The sequence below is a fragment of the Phacochoerus africanus genome, chromosome 1, assembly GCF_016906955.1.
Source record: "Phacochoerus africanus isolate WHEZ1 chromosome 1, ROS_Pafr_v1, whole genome shotgun sequence".
Lineage (NCBI taxonomy): Eukaryota > Metazoa > Chordata > Mammalia > Artiodactyla > Suidae > Phacochoerus > Phacochoerus africanus.
This window is the reverse complement of record NC_062544.1, coordinates 149,260,402-149,276,741: the sequence shown is the minus strand read 5'-3', so window position 1 is coordinate 149,276,741 and position 16,340 is coordinate 149,260,402. Positions and strand designations below refer to the sequence as shown.

The 16,340-nt window shown below is 56.5% G+C and overlaps 1 protein-coding gene across 3 annotated transcripts in view; it reads left to right on the top strand.

Moving 5' to 3' along the window:
- Positions 1–16,340, top strand: part of PLXND1 (plexin D1) — a 49,829-nt gene that overhangs the window by 17,830 nt on the left and 15,659 nt on the right. For all 3 annotated transcript variants that reach the window (XM_047781499.1, XM_047781519.1, XM_047781510.1), the window contains exons 3-13: positions 1,710–1,841; positions 2,114–2,214; positions 2,306–2,435; positions 4,988–5,165; positions 5,288–5,396; positions 5,817–5,919; positions 10,996–11,100; positions 13,492–13,581; positions 13,786–13,879; positions 14,806–14,960; positions 15,983–16,134. In XM_047781499.1, the coding sequence (XP_047637455.1) occupies positions 1,710–1,841; positions 2,114–2,214; positions 2,306–2,435; positions 4,988–5,165; positions 5,288–5,396; positions 5,817–5,919; positions 10,996–11,100; positions 13,492–13,581; positions 13,786–13,879; positions 14,806–14,960; positions 15,983–16,134 (1,349 nt within the window). The remainder of the gene's footprint in view (positions 1–1,709; positions 1,842–2,113; positions 2,215–2,305; positions 2,436–4,987; positions 5,166–5,287; positions 5,397–5,816; positions 5,920–10,995; positions 11,101–13,491; positions 13,582–13,785; positions 13,880–14,805; positions 14,961–15,982; positions 16,135–16,340) is intronic.

Sequence of the window (16,340 nt, the reverse complement as noted above, 5' to 3'; positions counted from 1 at the left end):
CAGATCTGAGGCGCGTCTGCGACCTATACCACAGCTCATGGCAAAGCTGGATTCTTAACCCACTGAGCAAGGCCAAGGATCGAACCCGCATCCTCATGGATACTAGTCGGGTTCGTTAACCACTGAGCCACGACAGGAACTCCTCATCTAGTTTAATGCTCACACTCCTTCGAGGGTGGCAGAGCCGTGATTCCCATTTAATAGATGAGGACACTGAGGCTCTGAGAGGGGACACCACTGTCCCAAAGTCACACAGTGAGAGCTGGGGTTGAATTTGGGTCCGTTGAGCCTAGAACTGCCCCACCTCTCAACCTGGGCCTCTTCACCCGCCTCCCTGCTCTGTTTCAGGTCATCTTCCTGCTTGGGGCTTAGTTCACAGGGCCTAGTCTGGCCCTAGAGCACGCTAGGTGCTCAGTAGACTTTTGGAGGAGTGGGAATGAATTGAGTGTCTGCTGGATGCCTGGGGGGTAGTGGGGCCAAGCTACCTGGGACAGACTCCACCACGAGGCTACTTGAGAGGAGAAAAGGCTTGGGACTGGGGGGAACGGTGGGACCCAGGGGAGGGGACATAATTTCAATCTGGTGTTGGGGGCATTTGGGAAGCTTTTTTGTTGGAGACATGGGGAGGACAGATCTTGGCCCGGGGGAGAGGGAGGTGTTCCAGAAGGGAGCACAGCCTGGGAAAAGGCCTGAGGCTGGAATGCTGAGATGGGATTAGTGGGTGGAGACGAGGAGTGAGTTGGGATGGGTAGTCAGGGCCTTGAATGCCAGACCAAGTTTATTCCATAAGCAGGAGGAGCCACTAAATGTTCTGGGGCCCAGAGAGGAAGGCTGGGCAGCAAGAGGCCCCAGGGAGGCATCTAGACCCCTGGCCCCAGCTTAGGGCTGGACAGGACCTTGACCAGGCAGCGGTTGGGAATGTGACGCCGGCTGGAAGAGAGCAGAGATTGATGGGCCTCTGATCAGCATTGTTGGTTCAGGGGGACATGCAGAGGGGCCCTCAGCCAGAGAACCTTCCAGGCCCCAACTAATCCTGGTCCTTCTCCTGCCTGGATATTGAACTCACAACCCTGTCCCTGCCTTGGGCTCTGGGATCAGATAGTCCTGGGCTTGCCTTGTGACCCTGAGGCATCTTCGTTTTATGACTCTTGCCAAGTCCTGTGGCTTCTTTGGGCCTCAGTTTTCTCAGATGGGTGTGAGATGGGTGTGAGCGGGGAGGAATGAGGCTGGTGGCCCTCGCCCACATCTTCTCCTTCAGTGTGCCCCACAGTGGTACGGGACAGGTACCACCATCTGTCCCAAGAGCTCAGAGGGGGAAGTGACTTGGACAACTTGTACATTTGTTTACCTTGTAAATGCCAAGGCCAGGATTCCACCTGCTCTTTGGCATGACGCCCCGCAGCCTCCCCAAGAATGTTTTGCTAACTTTGAAGCCCAGACACATTCACAAGTGTGGATGTGTTGGTGAAGGGCAGGGAGGGAGTTCCTGGTGGGGGCACAGCAGAGGCAAAAGCATACAGGCTGGACCCGCTGCTCTGACACGGCTGTGATTTCCCATCATTCCTGGGGGGGCCCAAGAGAGGAGAGGGAGGTTGAGACGCCAAGCCTGGGTCAGCACCCCTCAGGCAGGTCCCTCCCCCTTGTTTAGCCTCCCCCTGCCATAGGCACCCTCCTGGCATGACACCTCCTGACGGCCACCCCCTCCACAGATCAACCTGAATGAGAGCATGCAGGTGGTTAGCAGGAGGGTAGTGACGGTGGCCTATGGGGAGCCTGTGCACCACATCATGCAGTTTGATCCCGCAGACCCCGGTTACCTCTATCTGATGACGTCCCACCAGGTAAGGCCCGTGCCCTGGCCTGACCAGGTGCCGGGACCAGCTGAGCCCTCGTGCTTGCCGGGTTCTGCATGCATTGCTGCTCCTGCTTCTTCCCCTGCCCTCTGGCCCACTCACCGTTCACCTCCCAGTGCAGCCACCACCTCTGCAGGGAAGCCTTGTTTCCCATTGAGGCATTGAACCTCAGTCCCCCAGCCTCTCATGGCCTTCGCCATGCTGATTCCCAGGGAGGGGCCAGCAGCCCCACTGAGCTGGGCCCTCCCCTCTGCCCCCAGATGGCCAGGGTCAAAGTCGCTGCGTGCGCCATGCACGCCACCTGCAGGGACTGCGTGGGTGCGGCTGACGCCTATTGCGGCTGGTGCGCCCTGGAGACTCGGTGAGGCCCCTGGGGTGTGGGTGGGGCCTGGGAAACCACCGGGGGGCCAGGGAGCCCACCTGGGTCCTGACCTGCGCCACACTGCCCCAAGGTGCACCCTGCAGCAGGACTGCGCCAACTCCAGCCAGCCACATTTCTGGACCAGTGCCAGCGAGGGCCCTGGCCACTGTCCCACCATGACTGTCCTCCCGGCCAAGATCGATGTGCACCAGGAGTACCCGGTGAGTCTCAGGGGCGCCAGGACCCAGCTCTGGGGTCAGGGGATGTGGGGTGCAGCACTGCCTTCCCCTGGTACCCAGACCCTGAGGGGTGGAAACTCCTATATGCAGCATCCCAGGGATCTGGAGGCAAATGGTGAAAACAGTAATGACCAGATGCTCTTTTTTTTTTTATTAATACTCAATGAATTTCATTACATTTATAGTTGTACAATGATCATCACAATCCAATTTTATAGGATTTCCATCCCAAACCCTCAGTCCATTCCCCCACCCCTCAACCTATCTCATTTGGAAACCATAAGTTTGTCAAAGTCTGTGAGTCGGTATCTGTTCTGCCAAGAAGTTCCGTCTGTCCTTTTTTTAGATTCCACATGTAAGTGATAGCATTTGATGTTGGTGTCTCACTGTCTGACTGACTTTACTTAGCATGATATTTATAGATCCATCTATGTTGCTGCAAATGCCGTTATTTCTTTCCTTTTAATGGCTGAGTAATATTCCATTGTGTATATGTACCTCATCTTCTTTATCCACTCCTCTGTCAATGGACATTTAGGTTGTTTCCATGTCTTGGCTCTTGCAAATAGTGCTGCAATGAACATTGGAGGACATGTGTCTTTTCGAGTCATGGTTTTCTCTGGATAGATGCCCAGGAGTGGGATTGCTGGATCAAATAGTAATTCTATTTTTAGTTTTCTGAGGAATCTCCATACTGTTTTCCAGAGTGGTTGCACCAATTTACATTTCCACCAATGGTGTAACAGGGTTCCTTTTTCTCCAAACCCTCTCTAGCATTTATTGTTCATAGACTTTTTGATGATGGCCATTCTGGCTGGTGTAAAGTGGTACCTCATAGTGGTTTTGATTTGCATTTCTCTAATGATGAGTGAGGTTGAACATCTTTTCATGTGTTTTTTGGCCATCTGTACGTCTTCTTTGGAGCATTGTGTGTTTAGATCTTCTGCCCATTTTTTTGATGGGGTTGTTTGTTTTTTTGTTATGAAGCTGCAGAAGGTGTTTATAGATTTTGGAGATGAATTCCTTGTCAGTTGCTTCATTTGCAAATATTTTCTCCCATTCTGTGGGTTGTCTTTTCATTTTGTTTAGGATTTCTTTTTCTGTGAAAGAACTTTTAAGTGACCAGATGCTCTTAACATCCCCATTTTACCAAGAAACTGAGGCACAGACAGGGATTGTGACTTGTTCAAGGTCATGGTAGGGAGTGGCAAAGCTGGGATTTGAATTCAAGTGGGTCCCAGAGTCCCAAAGGGAAGGCAAGTTGGTTTGGAGGAGAGGCAGCTCCCCCCATATCTGCCTTTTACCAGTCCTAGGGTGTGGGGCCCACCAAGTGCCAGGCTGCTATTTCTCATGCTAAGAAACATGAATCTGCATCATGGGGTGTAGTGTCCCTGCCCTGTGTCCAGGAGGGCTTAGAGCTGCAGCAGCCCGCTGCTTACCTACAGCAGGCAGCCTCAGGGAAGGGGGCTCCAGGCCCTGGCAGGAGGCAGGCACTGAGGGTCCCACCCAGCCCCACCCTCAGTAACTCCTCTGAGCCTGGTGTCCTCATTTATCATCTGTGGGGGATGACAGTTCTGGGGCTCTGCTGCACCCTTCCCTCCATCATTACCCGTCCGAGTCCTGTATGTGCCTCGTCTGGTCAGACAGACAGGCCAGAGACTGGCCCACCCACCCATTCATTTATTCATTCATCAGATATATCATTGAGTACCTACTGTGTGCCACACACAGTCCTAGACTCGGGGACATAGCGAACAAGACACACAAACCCTCGGCCCTTGCGGGGCTGACACGGTCGTAGGGGAATGAGAATAAGTAAGATAAAATGCTAAGCTGGAGCTAAGTGCTGTGGAGGAAAAAGAGGAGTTCCCCTGTGGCTCAGCAGAAATGAACCCGACTAGCATCCATGGGCTGTGGGTTCGATCCCTGGCCTCTCTCAGTGAGTTTAGGATCCAGCATTGCTCCAAGTTGTGGTGTAGGTCACAGATGTGGCTCAGATCTGGTGTTGCTGTGGCTGTGTTGTAGGCCAGCAACTACAGCTCCGATTCAACCCCTAGTCTGGGAACTTCCATATGCCATACCTGCGGCCGTAAAAAGAAAAAAACAAAAACAAAAACAGGGTGGGGGTCCAGTGGTTTGCGGGAGAGTGTTCACATTTTAGACCATGTTAGGGTAAGGGGCTGACTGCAAAAGTGACATCTGGGCAGAGATATGAAGTGGGTGACCAGGATATTTGGGCCAAGGGAACTATAGTGCAAAGGCCCCAAGATGGGAATATGACTCGCGATTTGAGAGTTTTTGAGGCAAAGGTCTGAGGTCATGAGGGCCAGATCATGTAGCGCCTCTTTGGCTACTGGAAGGTGGTCAGTTTCATTTCGCAGATGTGGAAATTGAAGGTCACATGTAGGCTGCAGCCCTCTGGCCTGGAGTCCTGGCCACCCACCAGCTCTTCTCCCAGTTGCAGGGAGGAGGTGGGGCTGTGAGGGGGTGGTCTTCTCCCTACCCCCAGCTAAGGATCTCTCTCTCGCCCCCAGGGTATGATCCTGCAGATCTCAGGGAGCCTGCCCAGCCTCAGTGGCATGGAGATGGCCTGTGACTATGGAAACAACATTCATACTGTGGCCCGGGTCCCAGGTCCTGCTTATGGCCACCAGATCGCCTACTGCAACCTCCTGCCGAGGGACCAGTTCCCACCCTTTCTGCCCCACCAAGGTAAGCACTTCACTCCTGGGCCAAGGGGACAACCAGGTGGGGCTCTCAGATGGTGGAATCTCAGACTGGGGTGTCCCCTGCCCCCTTGTTTTTCTCTCCCTGGCTCCCCTGCTCTGTTCCAGACCATGTGACTGTGGAGATGTCTCTGAGGGTCAACGGGCAGAACATCGTCAGGGCCAGCTTCACCATCTACGACTGCAGCCGTGTCGGACAGGTGTACCCCCACACGGCGTGAGTGGGGCGATGCTTTGCTTCTCAGTTGTGGGGGGAGGTTTTGCTCTTGTGGGGGAGGGCTTTGGAAGAAAAAGGATGGCATCCTAGATGCAGACAGGACCCTAGGTTGCTCACTCATGAGCTCATTTGTGCAGTGAACTCTCATCACACTATCTGACCTCTGTGAGCACCCAAATTGTGAGTGAAGTGCTTTGATTACACTTAATTTAGTCTCCTAAAGGCCCTGTTTGCCTATTTCCTCCTTGCATACCTCTTGCAACAGGGAGCTCACTACCTTATGGAGGATCCAGCCCCTCTCAGTAGCTCTAATGTTGAGAAAGACCTTCTTTCCCTATGCTGAGATTTGCATCCTGGATCCCAGTTTCAGGGCACAGGAGTTGGCAGTCAGGTAGCTGAGGGCCCTCCCTTGTCTTCCAGCTGCACCAGCTGCCTATCAGCACAGTGGCCCTGTTTCTGGTGCATCCAACAGCACGCCTGTGTCTCCAACCAGTCTCGCTGTGAGGCCTCATCAAATCCCACGGTAAGCCAGGCCCAGGCATGCCCTCTGCCTTCACTCCTCCTTTTTTTCCATTAATATGTTGAAAACATTTCCGTGTCATTCAATTTTCTTCTTTGGCACCAGATTTAACAGCCATGAGGGGCTCATCACATCACAGTGCATTTAACCAGTCCCCTGTTGTTGAACATGCCGATGGCTTCCTGTTTCTTTTTGGGTTCTCCTCCGTCCCGGGCACTGTGCACGGCCTTGATTGTTCCCGGGAGACCAGGTCTTCAAAATGGCATTTCAGGGTGAAAGCCTGGCCATGTTTTTACACTTCTGGCTCAGCTGACCCCTGGAAAGCCTCAGCCAGTTTACACTTCCAGCTGCAGAAGGCCCCTTTCTGCACATCCTGCTAGTTTTCAGTTTTACCTTCAACATTCTCAGCAACCCTAGGGGGTCAGGGAATACCAACCAGACTTGGGCCTTCAGGCAAGGCCCCTCTGGCTTAGAGCCCCTGTTTGCCTCGCTTCCCCAAATCGGGCCAGATGAAGAGGGCAGGCGGCCTCCAAGACCACACGTTCCCCAGTCCTCTTGCCGGTGCCAGGCCCACCCCGGTGCTGCGGGCCAGCTGGATGTGATCAGTTACCTAGGGTGTGTCGGGGTGGGCGGGGAACTGGAGGAAAGACACAAGCGGAGGCGCCACATACCTTGTGCCTGGCTGGTTCCTGGGTGTGTTCGCTTGTAGGGTGGCCTCTTGCCTTTGTCCCAAGAGCCTCTAAGGGATGACCAAACAGGACTCCTGAGACTTTGATAGGGATGTGCTGCCTGGACCGGGGGCAGGGGCTGCCGGTGTCAGGGCCCTGTCACAGCTCATCCTCTGTCAGGCCTGCCTGCTGGACCCTCTGTGTGGTATCTGGATTGTGAGAGGCTGAGCTGAGGTACCAGGTCCTTGCCTGGAGCTCCTTTCTCCAAGAAAATGATGTTCCCTCCCATTTTCCATAGGGCACAACTGAGGTGGTCAATATGGCTCCTGAGGCCCTGGCTCCCAGCAGGAGGAGGCTTCTGGCATCCTTCCCTGGGCCTGCATCCCAGGGAAGCAGCCCCAGTCCCCAGAGCATCTGAAGCCCCAGCCTCTGGGCACTGGCCTCAGAGAACCTGGTCAGGAATCCTCAGAGCCTTGTCTGCCCCTGGCAGTTACTGAGGGGTCCACACCTGGCATCCTCTGGTCTCATCCCCTCCCACCTGAGCCTCAGAAGTGCTTTGGGGAAGAAATGTCTGGCAGGGGTGATGCTTAAAGCCGGGACACAGTAGCATGGGCTTGCTGGCATTGGAAGGGAGTCCCGGTAGAGGCCGTGTGGCCAAACCCTGCGGGGAGTGCCAAGCCTCCACAGTGGACCTGGGGCTCCAATCTGGGCAGCCAGGATGCTTGCTCTCGTTTGGGTCATGTCTCCTTCTGGTCCCAGCTGTGGGTTGTGTGCACAGTGGGGACCATAACGTCAACACGAAGCATTTGTGCCCATAGCCCGCCTCTGGTGCTCTAACCTAGAGGAGTGGTGGGATGAGGAGAGTCCAGACTCAACATAATTCATTCAGCATTTATTGAGCACCTGTTGTATGCCTGGGCATGTACTAGGCACTGGGAAAGCACCTAGTTAGATAAAGTTCTGCCCTCCCTGTCGTGAACCGAGAACCTGAGGTGTAAGTTGTAGCCGTGTGATCCTGGGCAAGCTGCCAAACCTCTCTGTGCCCATTTCCCCATCTATGAAATGGGGCCTATTTCAAAGATTCTGGTGAGGAGCTGGAGTCATGCTAGATACACAGTAGGTGCTCACTAAAAGGCCACTGTGCTTCTCAGGAGCTGGTGGCCACTCTTCTGGGTGAGACAGGGACTTCTCTGCGGGAGGAGCCTTCTGCTGGGTCCTGCCAGATGCATAGGAGTTCACCAGCCGGGAGCAGTTTTTGTGGCAGCGCCCTGATAAACCTCTCTCCTCCCAGTCTGTGGCTCAGTGGTCAGGGGTTGGGGTAGGGGCACAGGGAGGGCCTGTCTTAGAGGATTATGGTAATTTAGCGGGAGAAGAGGCAGCCCCTCCCTGGGTCTGTAGGAGCTTCTGAACCCATGCTTAATTTGGCATTTAATTAAGTGCCAGTTAGCCACAGAGGCGCCATGCCTCTGCTGGGGTGGCGGCCGCGGGGTCTGCACATCGTTCTGGACCTGGAGCTGAAGGAGCTGGGAGGGGGCTGTAGGGCTTGGACCAGTGGGGAGTGGACTGTCTCCGGGAAGGCGGGTGCTGGGGGCTGAGTCTTCTCTCACTTCCGGTTCCCTCATGGCCCCAGAGGAAGGAAGTGGGGGTGGGAGGTGCTGGGAGGAGGGCTCCAGCTTTTCCAAGGAGGGAGGGAGAATAGGGGAAGGTGGCTGTGCCCTTACTTTTAGTTTTAGTGTCTGAGGAGAGTGTGGCCACCCCGAGGTGGCTTCCCCAAGGTGCTGTGACTTTGGACCTTAGAAGGAGATTTGGGCAGATAGGAGGGTGGGCCCCCCTGGGTGGGCACTTCCATGGAGGTGGAGCTGGTGGAGAGGGTGGTCTGGTGGGAACACGGGGGAGGTTTCTGGATGCCGTGGTTTCTGGTGCAGAAAGTCAGGGGGTACAGGTCATGTGGGTTCAGGGTCCCTGGTCCACTCAGTGCTCTGCTGGATAAGGACACCAGCTCTCAGCCCTTGAACTTGGAGAGACCTTGGGAGAGTCTGAACTGCAATGTGGAGCCTGGTGAGGCCCCTGGGAAACAGCATATGCTGGGCTCACATCTGGGCTTTCTGTGGCTCCCACATCGCTGCCCTGGCATCTGTTCCCCTGAGTCCTGATCTCCTGTCTTCTCGGCTCTGCCCCAAGCTTGCTTGGTCGGTTGTGATTTCCTGAGCTGCAGGCTGCCCTTTGGCAAAGGGGAGGAGCCCCGTGGCCTCTTTTGGAGGTAATGATGGCTCCGCTTGGGATGGGATGGGGAGGCCTCAATCTCTGGTTGTGAGCAGGGAAGCCCTAACTCAAGCTGGCCTCAGCCCCAATGGCTGTGTGAGTACAGAGTCCAAGGGGCAGTATCTCCTTCAGGCACAGCCGGATCCAAGGGCTCCAACTGTCATCAGGGCCTCACCACCCCTCTGAGTGGCTTCCGTGCTCAGACAGGCCCTCCCTTCTTGGCAGCAAGATGGCCCGGCAGCCCCAGGAGACCGCTTTCTCAGTTCTGCGGAAGTTCCAGGAGAACTGGGTCACATTCACTCCCTGAGCCAATTGCCAAGGCTGTCCCTGGGCCTAGGGAGTAGGACCAGCCCTCCCAAACCACAGCCTGGGGTCGGAGACATTCCCCAGAGGCCCAGGCCGATCTGGAGGCTGTCCCCATGGAGTGTTAGCTGACCCTGGGGAGGCACTAAAAGCAGCACCCTCTGCCTTGGTCCCACACTGGAGAATGGGTCCACACACCCAGGTGGCCATGGCTTAGAAGGATCAAGGGGAGTAGGGCCCTCAGGGAGGGTCCCACGTCATTTCCTCTGGGGTGCCTCTTGTGGAAGCGCCCCCTTCCCTGACCCTCACCCCTCTAGCCCACAGGCCACCTACCCTCGGGTAGGGCGGAGCTGGGAGGACAGAGCCGCAGGGCCCCGCCAGCTGTGAAGCGGGCTGGCAGCAGCTGTGAAACCCAATTAGAAACATGTGGGTTCCACTCCCTGAAATTCCATGGGCTTTGCACATGGGATGGAGCAGGGCAGCAGCTCAGACAGGGATCAGGCTTGTGTGTCCCATAGGGAGCTGGATATCAGCTCCTACCTCCTGGCCCCACCAGAGGGTCAGTTCAGGAGGCCCCACTGGGGCCCTACCATGTCTGGCTAAGGCCCCCGTGCGGGGCACCGGGCATTGTTCCCAGGGACACTGACCAGTCTGGGTGAGGTTTCTGGCTTGGGGGTCAGCACAGGGTCTGGACAACTGGAGCCTGCTGTGCTGCCCATTCTTTCTTGGGCAAACCACTTTGTTTCTCTGTGCCTCAGTATCCTCGTCTGTAAAATGGGTGTAATGATGGTACCAACCTCACCGGATTGCTGGGCGGAGGATTTGGTGAATTAATATAGTGTGAAGTGCTCAGAACTGTCTTGGGGCATAGTGAGAGCTGTAGGAGCTGGTCACCGCCACCATCGCTAGTGCTCGTGGTTTATTACTGTTAGTATTGGCATCTCTTGGGCTCTGGGTTTACGCGGGCCCCTGAGGTTCCCCTCAAGGAGCTCCCTGCATGATTCACAGTAGGGAGAAAAGACCCCTCACCTGTGGCCTTCACCCTGGCCCTCAGTTCCAGACTTCAGTTTCTGGCCGGAGACTCAGATGGGAATTGAGAGACCACCTCTGCCCTCTGACCTTGGGTAGCTCCCCTCCTCCCTGAACCCAGGTTCTTGCCCCTCCCCCTTCCCCTCCCTAACTTTCTTCTTTTTTTGAAGTAGCCCCAGTGGCTCCACCTCTGACATGGGGCTGCAGAGGCCCAGGCTCTCCCCAGGACTCCCTGGAAGCTAGTGCTTCCACTCAGAGGCTGTAACTCTCGCCTGGGGTGTGGCACCAGGGCCCTCACCGCCTGTTTCCTGTGGGCCCTTCAGGAGGCTGGGGTTTCTCTTTTCTGAATCATTTATCATGGGTCATTCTGGAAACTGGCATTCCAGAGCTGGGCGGAGTCTTGGAAAGCAGGTGCAGCCCCTCACTTTAGAGCCAGGAAAGGTGAGACCCGCAGACTGAGAGGGGCTGACCCTTGACCTTAGCCTCTTGGCCTCCTCTGAGAGGCACACTGTGCAGCAGCCACAGGGACCCAGACCCATCAGGCAGTTACTGCATCTTTCTGTGCCTCAGTTTCCTCGTCTGTAAAGTGGGGTCGGTGAACTCTGCTGACAGGCTCGTGTGAGGTGGCATGTGGGAGGCAGCAGGCATGCTGCCCTTGGTGGTTGTGGCTGCTGGGTTTTGTTTGTAGTGTTTGCTCATGCCATGGGTGGCCTGATTCCTCCCTGGGGAGCAGGACTGCACAGGCTGGCTGGGGTAGCATTGCCTCCTGTCTCTTCTGAAAGGCCCTGGCGTCACCCCTCCTTGTGTTTGACCGCAGAGCCCTCAGGACTGCCCGCAGATCCTACCCGCAGCCCTGGCTCCTGTGCCCACGGGCAGCTCCCAGAGCGTCCCGGTGCATCTGGCCAATGCTGCCTTCTTCCAGGTAAGTGGAAGCCGGGCCGGGTGGGGGCGGGGCAGGGGCTAGGAGAGCACAGCCCCAGGTGGGGAACCCCTGCTCTGGGCCTACCTGCATGCTGTGGTTTTCTTGCTCTGCGTCTCCAGGCTCTGTTTGAGAAAGCCTCACTCTGGTTGCATGGAGCTAGGGGCAAAGAAAGCAGGTGGTGAGGGCCAGACCATGGGGCCATCCCCAGCTCCTGCAAGAAAGCCTGGCCAGGACCCACAGACGCCCTCCCCTCTAAAGCTCCCCTGACAGAACCAGGCCCAGCTCCCACCCAGCGCCACAGCCCACAAGTGACATGATCCATGCTGTGGCCACCCTGACCCCATGCGGAGTGATGAACCTGGACACATGTCCCTAGTTGGTGGCTGACATGTCTTCCTTGGAGGATGGCTGGAGGACCCCTCGGCTGCCCCCTTCTCCATGGTCCAGGTGGGGAAGTAGATGCTTCCAGGTCACATGGCAGAGGGCTGGGCCTGCGCCCTAGTCCTGGACTCCTTATGGAGTGCTCTGCCCCACAGCCTGCCCCGCCCCCATCCATCTGGGCTGCGGGAAGGGCTGCAGCCCCTTTCTGGGTCCCTCCTGGAGGAGCGTCCTGGGTGGGAAGCGTTGATGAGTCCTGGAGGCGTGCCAGGTACCCCCCTCCCCAGTTCCTGGGGACTCGCCATCTGTCGTTTCCATGGGGGAGCTGAGGCCCGTGATGGCTGTCACACGTGGGGGCCACGTGCCAGGCATCTGGGATGTGTCAGGCAGCTTCGTGGCAGAGCTGCAGTGCAGCAAGGGACTGGGCAGAGCTTCCAGGAACGTCAAGGGGCCTGCGCCCGAATAGAGAGCAGCAACTGCCTGGATACCAGGCAGTTGCTGCCTGGCCTGGGAGGCCCAAGTCCTGGGTTTGGGTCCCGGCTGCTGCTGTTCAACTGTGTAACCGCCTGCACAGGGCTTCAGGGATTCTAGCCCTCCTGCCCCCAAGCCTGCTTCCAGAACACTGAGGGTGAACAGAGCCCCCTGCCTAGGCTCTGCAGCAGCTCTGTTTGTTGAGCCCACACTCTTCAGAGCCCAGGACAGGCTGGACCTGCCATCCTAAGCTCAGGGACTCAAGACACTGCCTCCCAGCTCGGTGTGGCAGGGCACAAATGAGCTTTCAGCCCTGTCAGCAGCCGCTTTCCTGTGTTGGTTTCAGAGCAAAGAGGGAGGGGGGCAGGCAGGGGGGTTGCTGACCTGCTTTCTCCTCAGGGTGTCACATCTGTCAGTGACAGGGACATAAACAGGAAGTCTTGCCACAAGGCTGGCCTATTACTCACAAAACCCAGTTTTGTTCACTCAGCAAATATTTATTGATGCTGCCCCCAGAGGCCTGTGCTGGGCTGAGGGCAGGATGAGACTGGGGAATTGGCCTGTTTATTCATGCAATGAGCATTTATTGAGCACCTCCTGCATACTAATAATAGCCAGCATATATTAGGCACCCACAGTGTGCAACCCACTAAAGATAAATGATCTTCTATTTCCCTAGAACCCTGCAGAGTAGGGAAGCCTCTTTCCATTACAGAGTTTAGAAACATTGAGGCCCAGAGAGGAGGAGCCACTTGCATGTGGTCACACAGCTAGGAAGTAGCAGAGGTGAGATTTGAACCTGGGCCTGTATGAGGTAGAACCTGAACACTTTTAAGTGCCACCTGCTTCCGGAGGTATCAGAGGGGCCGAGACCCAGCCTGACCCTCCCCAGCAGGTGGGGAGGCAGGTGTACACAGAGCCTGGGCAGGCGGTAAGGGTCAGGCACAGGCCTTAGGAGCTAAATAGAGCTCCCCCACATACCCCAATATTCATTGCCAAATATGTGAATATTCAAATCCCGTGATTTGATGGGGGGAGTCTGGAAAGGCTTTGGAACTTGGGACGTTGGAGTGGATTTGGAGGCTGTGTTGGGTTTTGCTGGTCCCAAGAGTGGGCTTGGGCAAAAGCCTGAGGGCAGGACAGCCTGTGCTATGTCGGAGCAGGTCCTGTGTGGCTGGCTCCTGGGCCTCCTGGGCCCAGAGGTGGGAGGTGTTGAGGTTAAAGAGCAGGATGAACCTTGAATGTCAGTCACGCTGAAGTTAGGACTTTCCGAGCTGAGTGAAAGGCTCTGGGTTTAGGCCCCTAGGAGATGTTGGTGAGGCTTTTAGTGGCATGGGGAGCACAAGGCCATGTTCTAGGTGTTCATGTATGCTCTGCCTCCTTCAGGTGTTGGACATGAAGGCCAGGAAGGGCTTTGGGGAGGATATAGAGCCCAGGTGAAGGCCTGGTAGTAGGACTGCACCCACTCTTCAGGCAGCGGTCCTTGACGTCCTGGTGAGGGTATGGGGTGCTGACCTCACTCTCCCACCCCGTCTCCTGCAGGGCACAGCCCTTGAATGTAGTTTTGGTCAGGAGGAGATCTTCGAGGCCGTGTGGGTGAATGAATCAGCCATACGCTGCAACCAAGTGGTGGTGAGTGGTGTGGCTTTAACAAGGGGACGGGGGCAAGGGCGGGCCTGCACAAGTCCAGACACTGCACTCCTTCCTCTCTACCTCCCCCTCTTGGTCGCCTTGTTCCCAGTAGCCCTGCCCTCATCTGTCTTCCTGACATCCCCTCCCCTGACCGAGCCCTAGACACTATTCACACCCCTCGTGCTTTTTCCTGTCCTTTTGCAGCTGCACACGACCCAGAAGAGCCAGGTGTTTCCACTCAGCCTCCAGCTAAAGGGACAGCCAGCCCGATTCCTGGACAGCCCTGACCCTGTGACAGGTGGGGACCCCCACCCCCCTTACCTGGCCTCAGGGGACTCTGCCACACTAGGCGGGACTCAGCCCTGGGGGACTCATTGGTGCTGGGTGTCCCACCTCGCTGCTGCCCAGCACACACCTTTCAAACCCCAGCCCTGCCTTTCTGAACTGGGTCACTCACTCTGTACTTACTGAGCAGCTCCTCAGGGCCTGGCACCACATGCTGGGGGCATCCCTATGCTAAGGCTGTGCAACCCCAGGCACTCGTCTGTCCCTTTCTGAGCCTCACTGTCCTTGTGCGAACTGAGGGCGCAGGCCCGTTTGCAGAGGGCATGGTGTGGATTTGCTGAGAGGATGCACACAAAGCCTTTTGAGGGTATCTCAGGCACAGTCAGCGCCCCCGAAGGCTGGCTGCTGTCCTTGCTCTTATTATACGTATTGACTCAATACGTATAATAAGAGGGGGACTGTTCATGGAGGGCCTCAGACATCCCTGTGGACCTGGGGACCCCCATATCCATAGCATGAACATCCCAGACAGAAGTCCCAGGACCAGCCTGCACAGCCTGAAGCCCCAGGGGACCTGCCCTGCACTCCTTGGGCCACCCTGGGGGTCTGAGGCACACAGAGGCCGCATTGCTCAGTGGTTCTCTAGCATCCTGCAGCTCTACTTGGGGCTCAGGGACCCATTCAGGCCTGGGTGTGAATCCAGCTCTGCTACTCACAAGCTGTGTGACCTTGGACAAGTCACTCTGCCTCTCTGAGCCTCATCTCTTATCTATCAAATGGGGCTAATAAACAGTTTGAGGTGAGGATGAATTTAAATGGGGCTGTGGCTGTGCTGTGCTTAGCAGAGCCCCTGGGGAGGTTGGAGAAGGTACTAAGAAGTTCATGGGGGTCTAAGAACCAGAGCCCCCCTGACCTATGCTGCCTTCATGTCTCCTGCAGTGGAGGTCTATAACTGTGCCATGGGCAGCCCCGACTGTTCCCAGTGCCTGGGCCGGGAGGACCTGGGCCACCAGTGTGTGTGGAGTGACGGATGCCGTCTGCGAGGGACCCTGCAGCCCCTGCCTGGCACCTGCCCTGCGCCTGAGATCCGGGCAGTAAGCACACACAACTGCCCCTTCCCCTCAGAGGCCTGTGGCACCCACCAGCCTAGATGTGCACATGCACAGCGCAGCACACGTGATTACATATACCCGGGCACACACCTGGCCACCTGCTGGGTGCCAGGCCCCACCTGGTGCTGGAGATATGGCAGTGAACAAAATAAGCACCTGCCTTCCCAGAGCTAATGTCTTAGCTGGTGAGGGGGGATAGTAATGAGAAAGGAAATGATTTCTATCTAGAAGGTGGTAAGTGCTGCGGAGCAGTAGCAGGGCAGGGGAGTCAGGCATCTGGGGTGGAGGAGATCCTGAGTGTCTCTAGTTTGTGTAATGAGGTCAGGGAAGCCTTGCTGATGAGGGGAAAATCAGCACTGCCGGTAACTCCCAAGCCTTTTTTTTTTTTTTTTTTGCTTTTTAGGGCCCCACTTATGGCATATGGAGATTCCCAGTCTAGGGGTCGAATTGGAGCTGTAGCCCCCAGCCTACACCACAGCCACAGCAATGCAGGATCTGAGCTTTGTCTGGAACCTACACCACAGTTTACGGCAATGCTGGATCCTTAACCCACTGAGCGAGGCCAGGGATCGAACCTGCAACCTCATGGTTCCTAGTCAGATTCATTTATGCTGTGCCATGATGGGAAATCCAAGCCTTGGTTTTAATTAAGAAAAAAACTCAGGGGAGGATTCTGATTGGCTTAGCCTGGCCAGGTGCCCATGCTGTCAGCTCTGACTGGGATTCAGGAGCGTGTGGTCAGATATGGCCACTGGGAGTGGATCTCAGTGTCCCCTGGCGGACCCCTCAAATAGCACTGACCCTGTCGCTGTGCACCGGTGTCCCCAAACCCGAGCTGGCCCAGTGACCTGCCCAGCGGCTGACAGTGCCGTTGCTCTCAGAGCCCCTGCTACGTGATGGGTCTGTGTGGCCCTGCCTCCCAGGTGCCTGTGACAGTGGTGGGGAAGCCAGCCAGCATCCCAGCCTCAGAATCCCACTTGCCCCTCTCTCCGGGCACCTGGCAGATTGAGCCCCTGAGTGGCCCCTTGGACGGCGGGACCCTGCTGACCATTCGTGGCAGGAACCTGGGCCGGCGGTTCAGCGACGTGGCCCACAGCGTGTGGATTGGCAGCGTGGCCTGTGAGCCTCTGGCTGACAGATACACAGTGTCGGAGGAGTGAGTAGAGGGCAGTCCTGGGGGTCATTCTGAGTGGCCTGCAGGCCCCACTCAACTGAAAGTGCCCTCTGTATCTTTGCCCTCCCCTCTGCTCTCTGCCATCCCCCCTGCCATCCCTCCTCTGCCTTCTGCCACCCCCATCATCCCCCTCTGCCCCCACCCCCACCACCATCCCCTCTCCTTGGCACCCTTCTGCACCAGAAGTC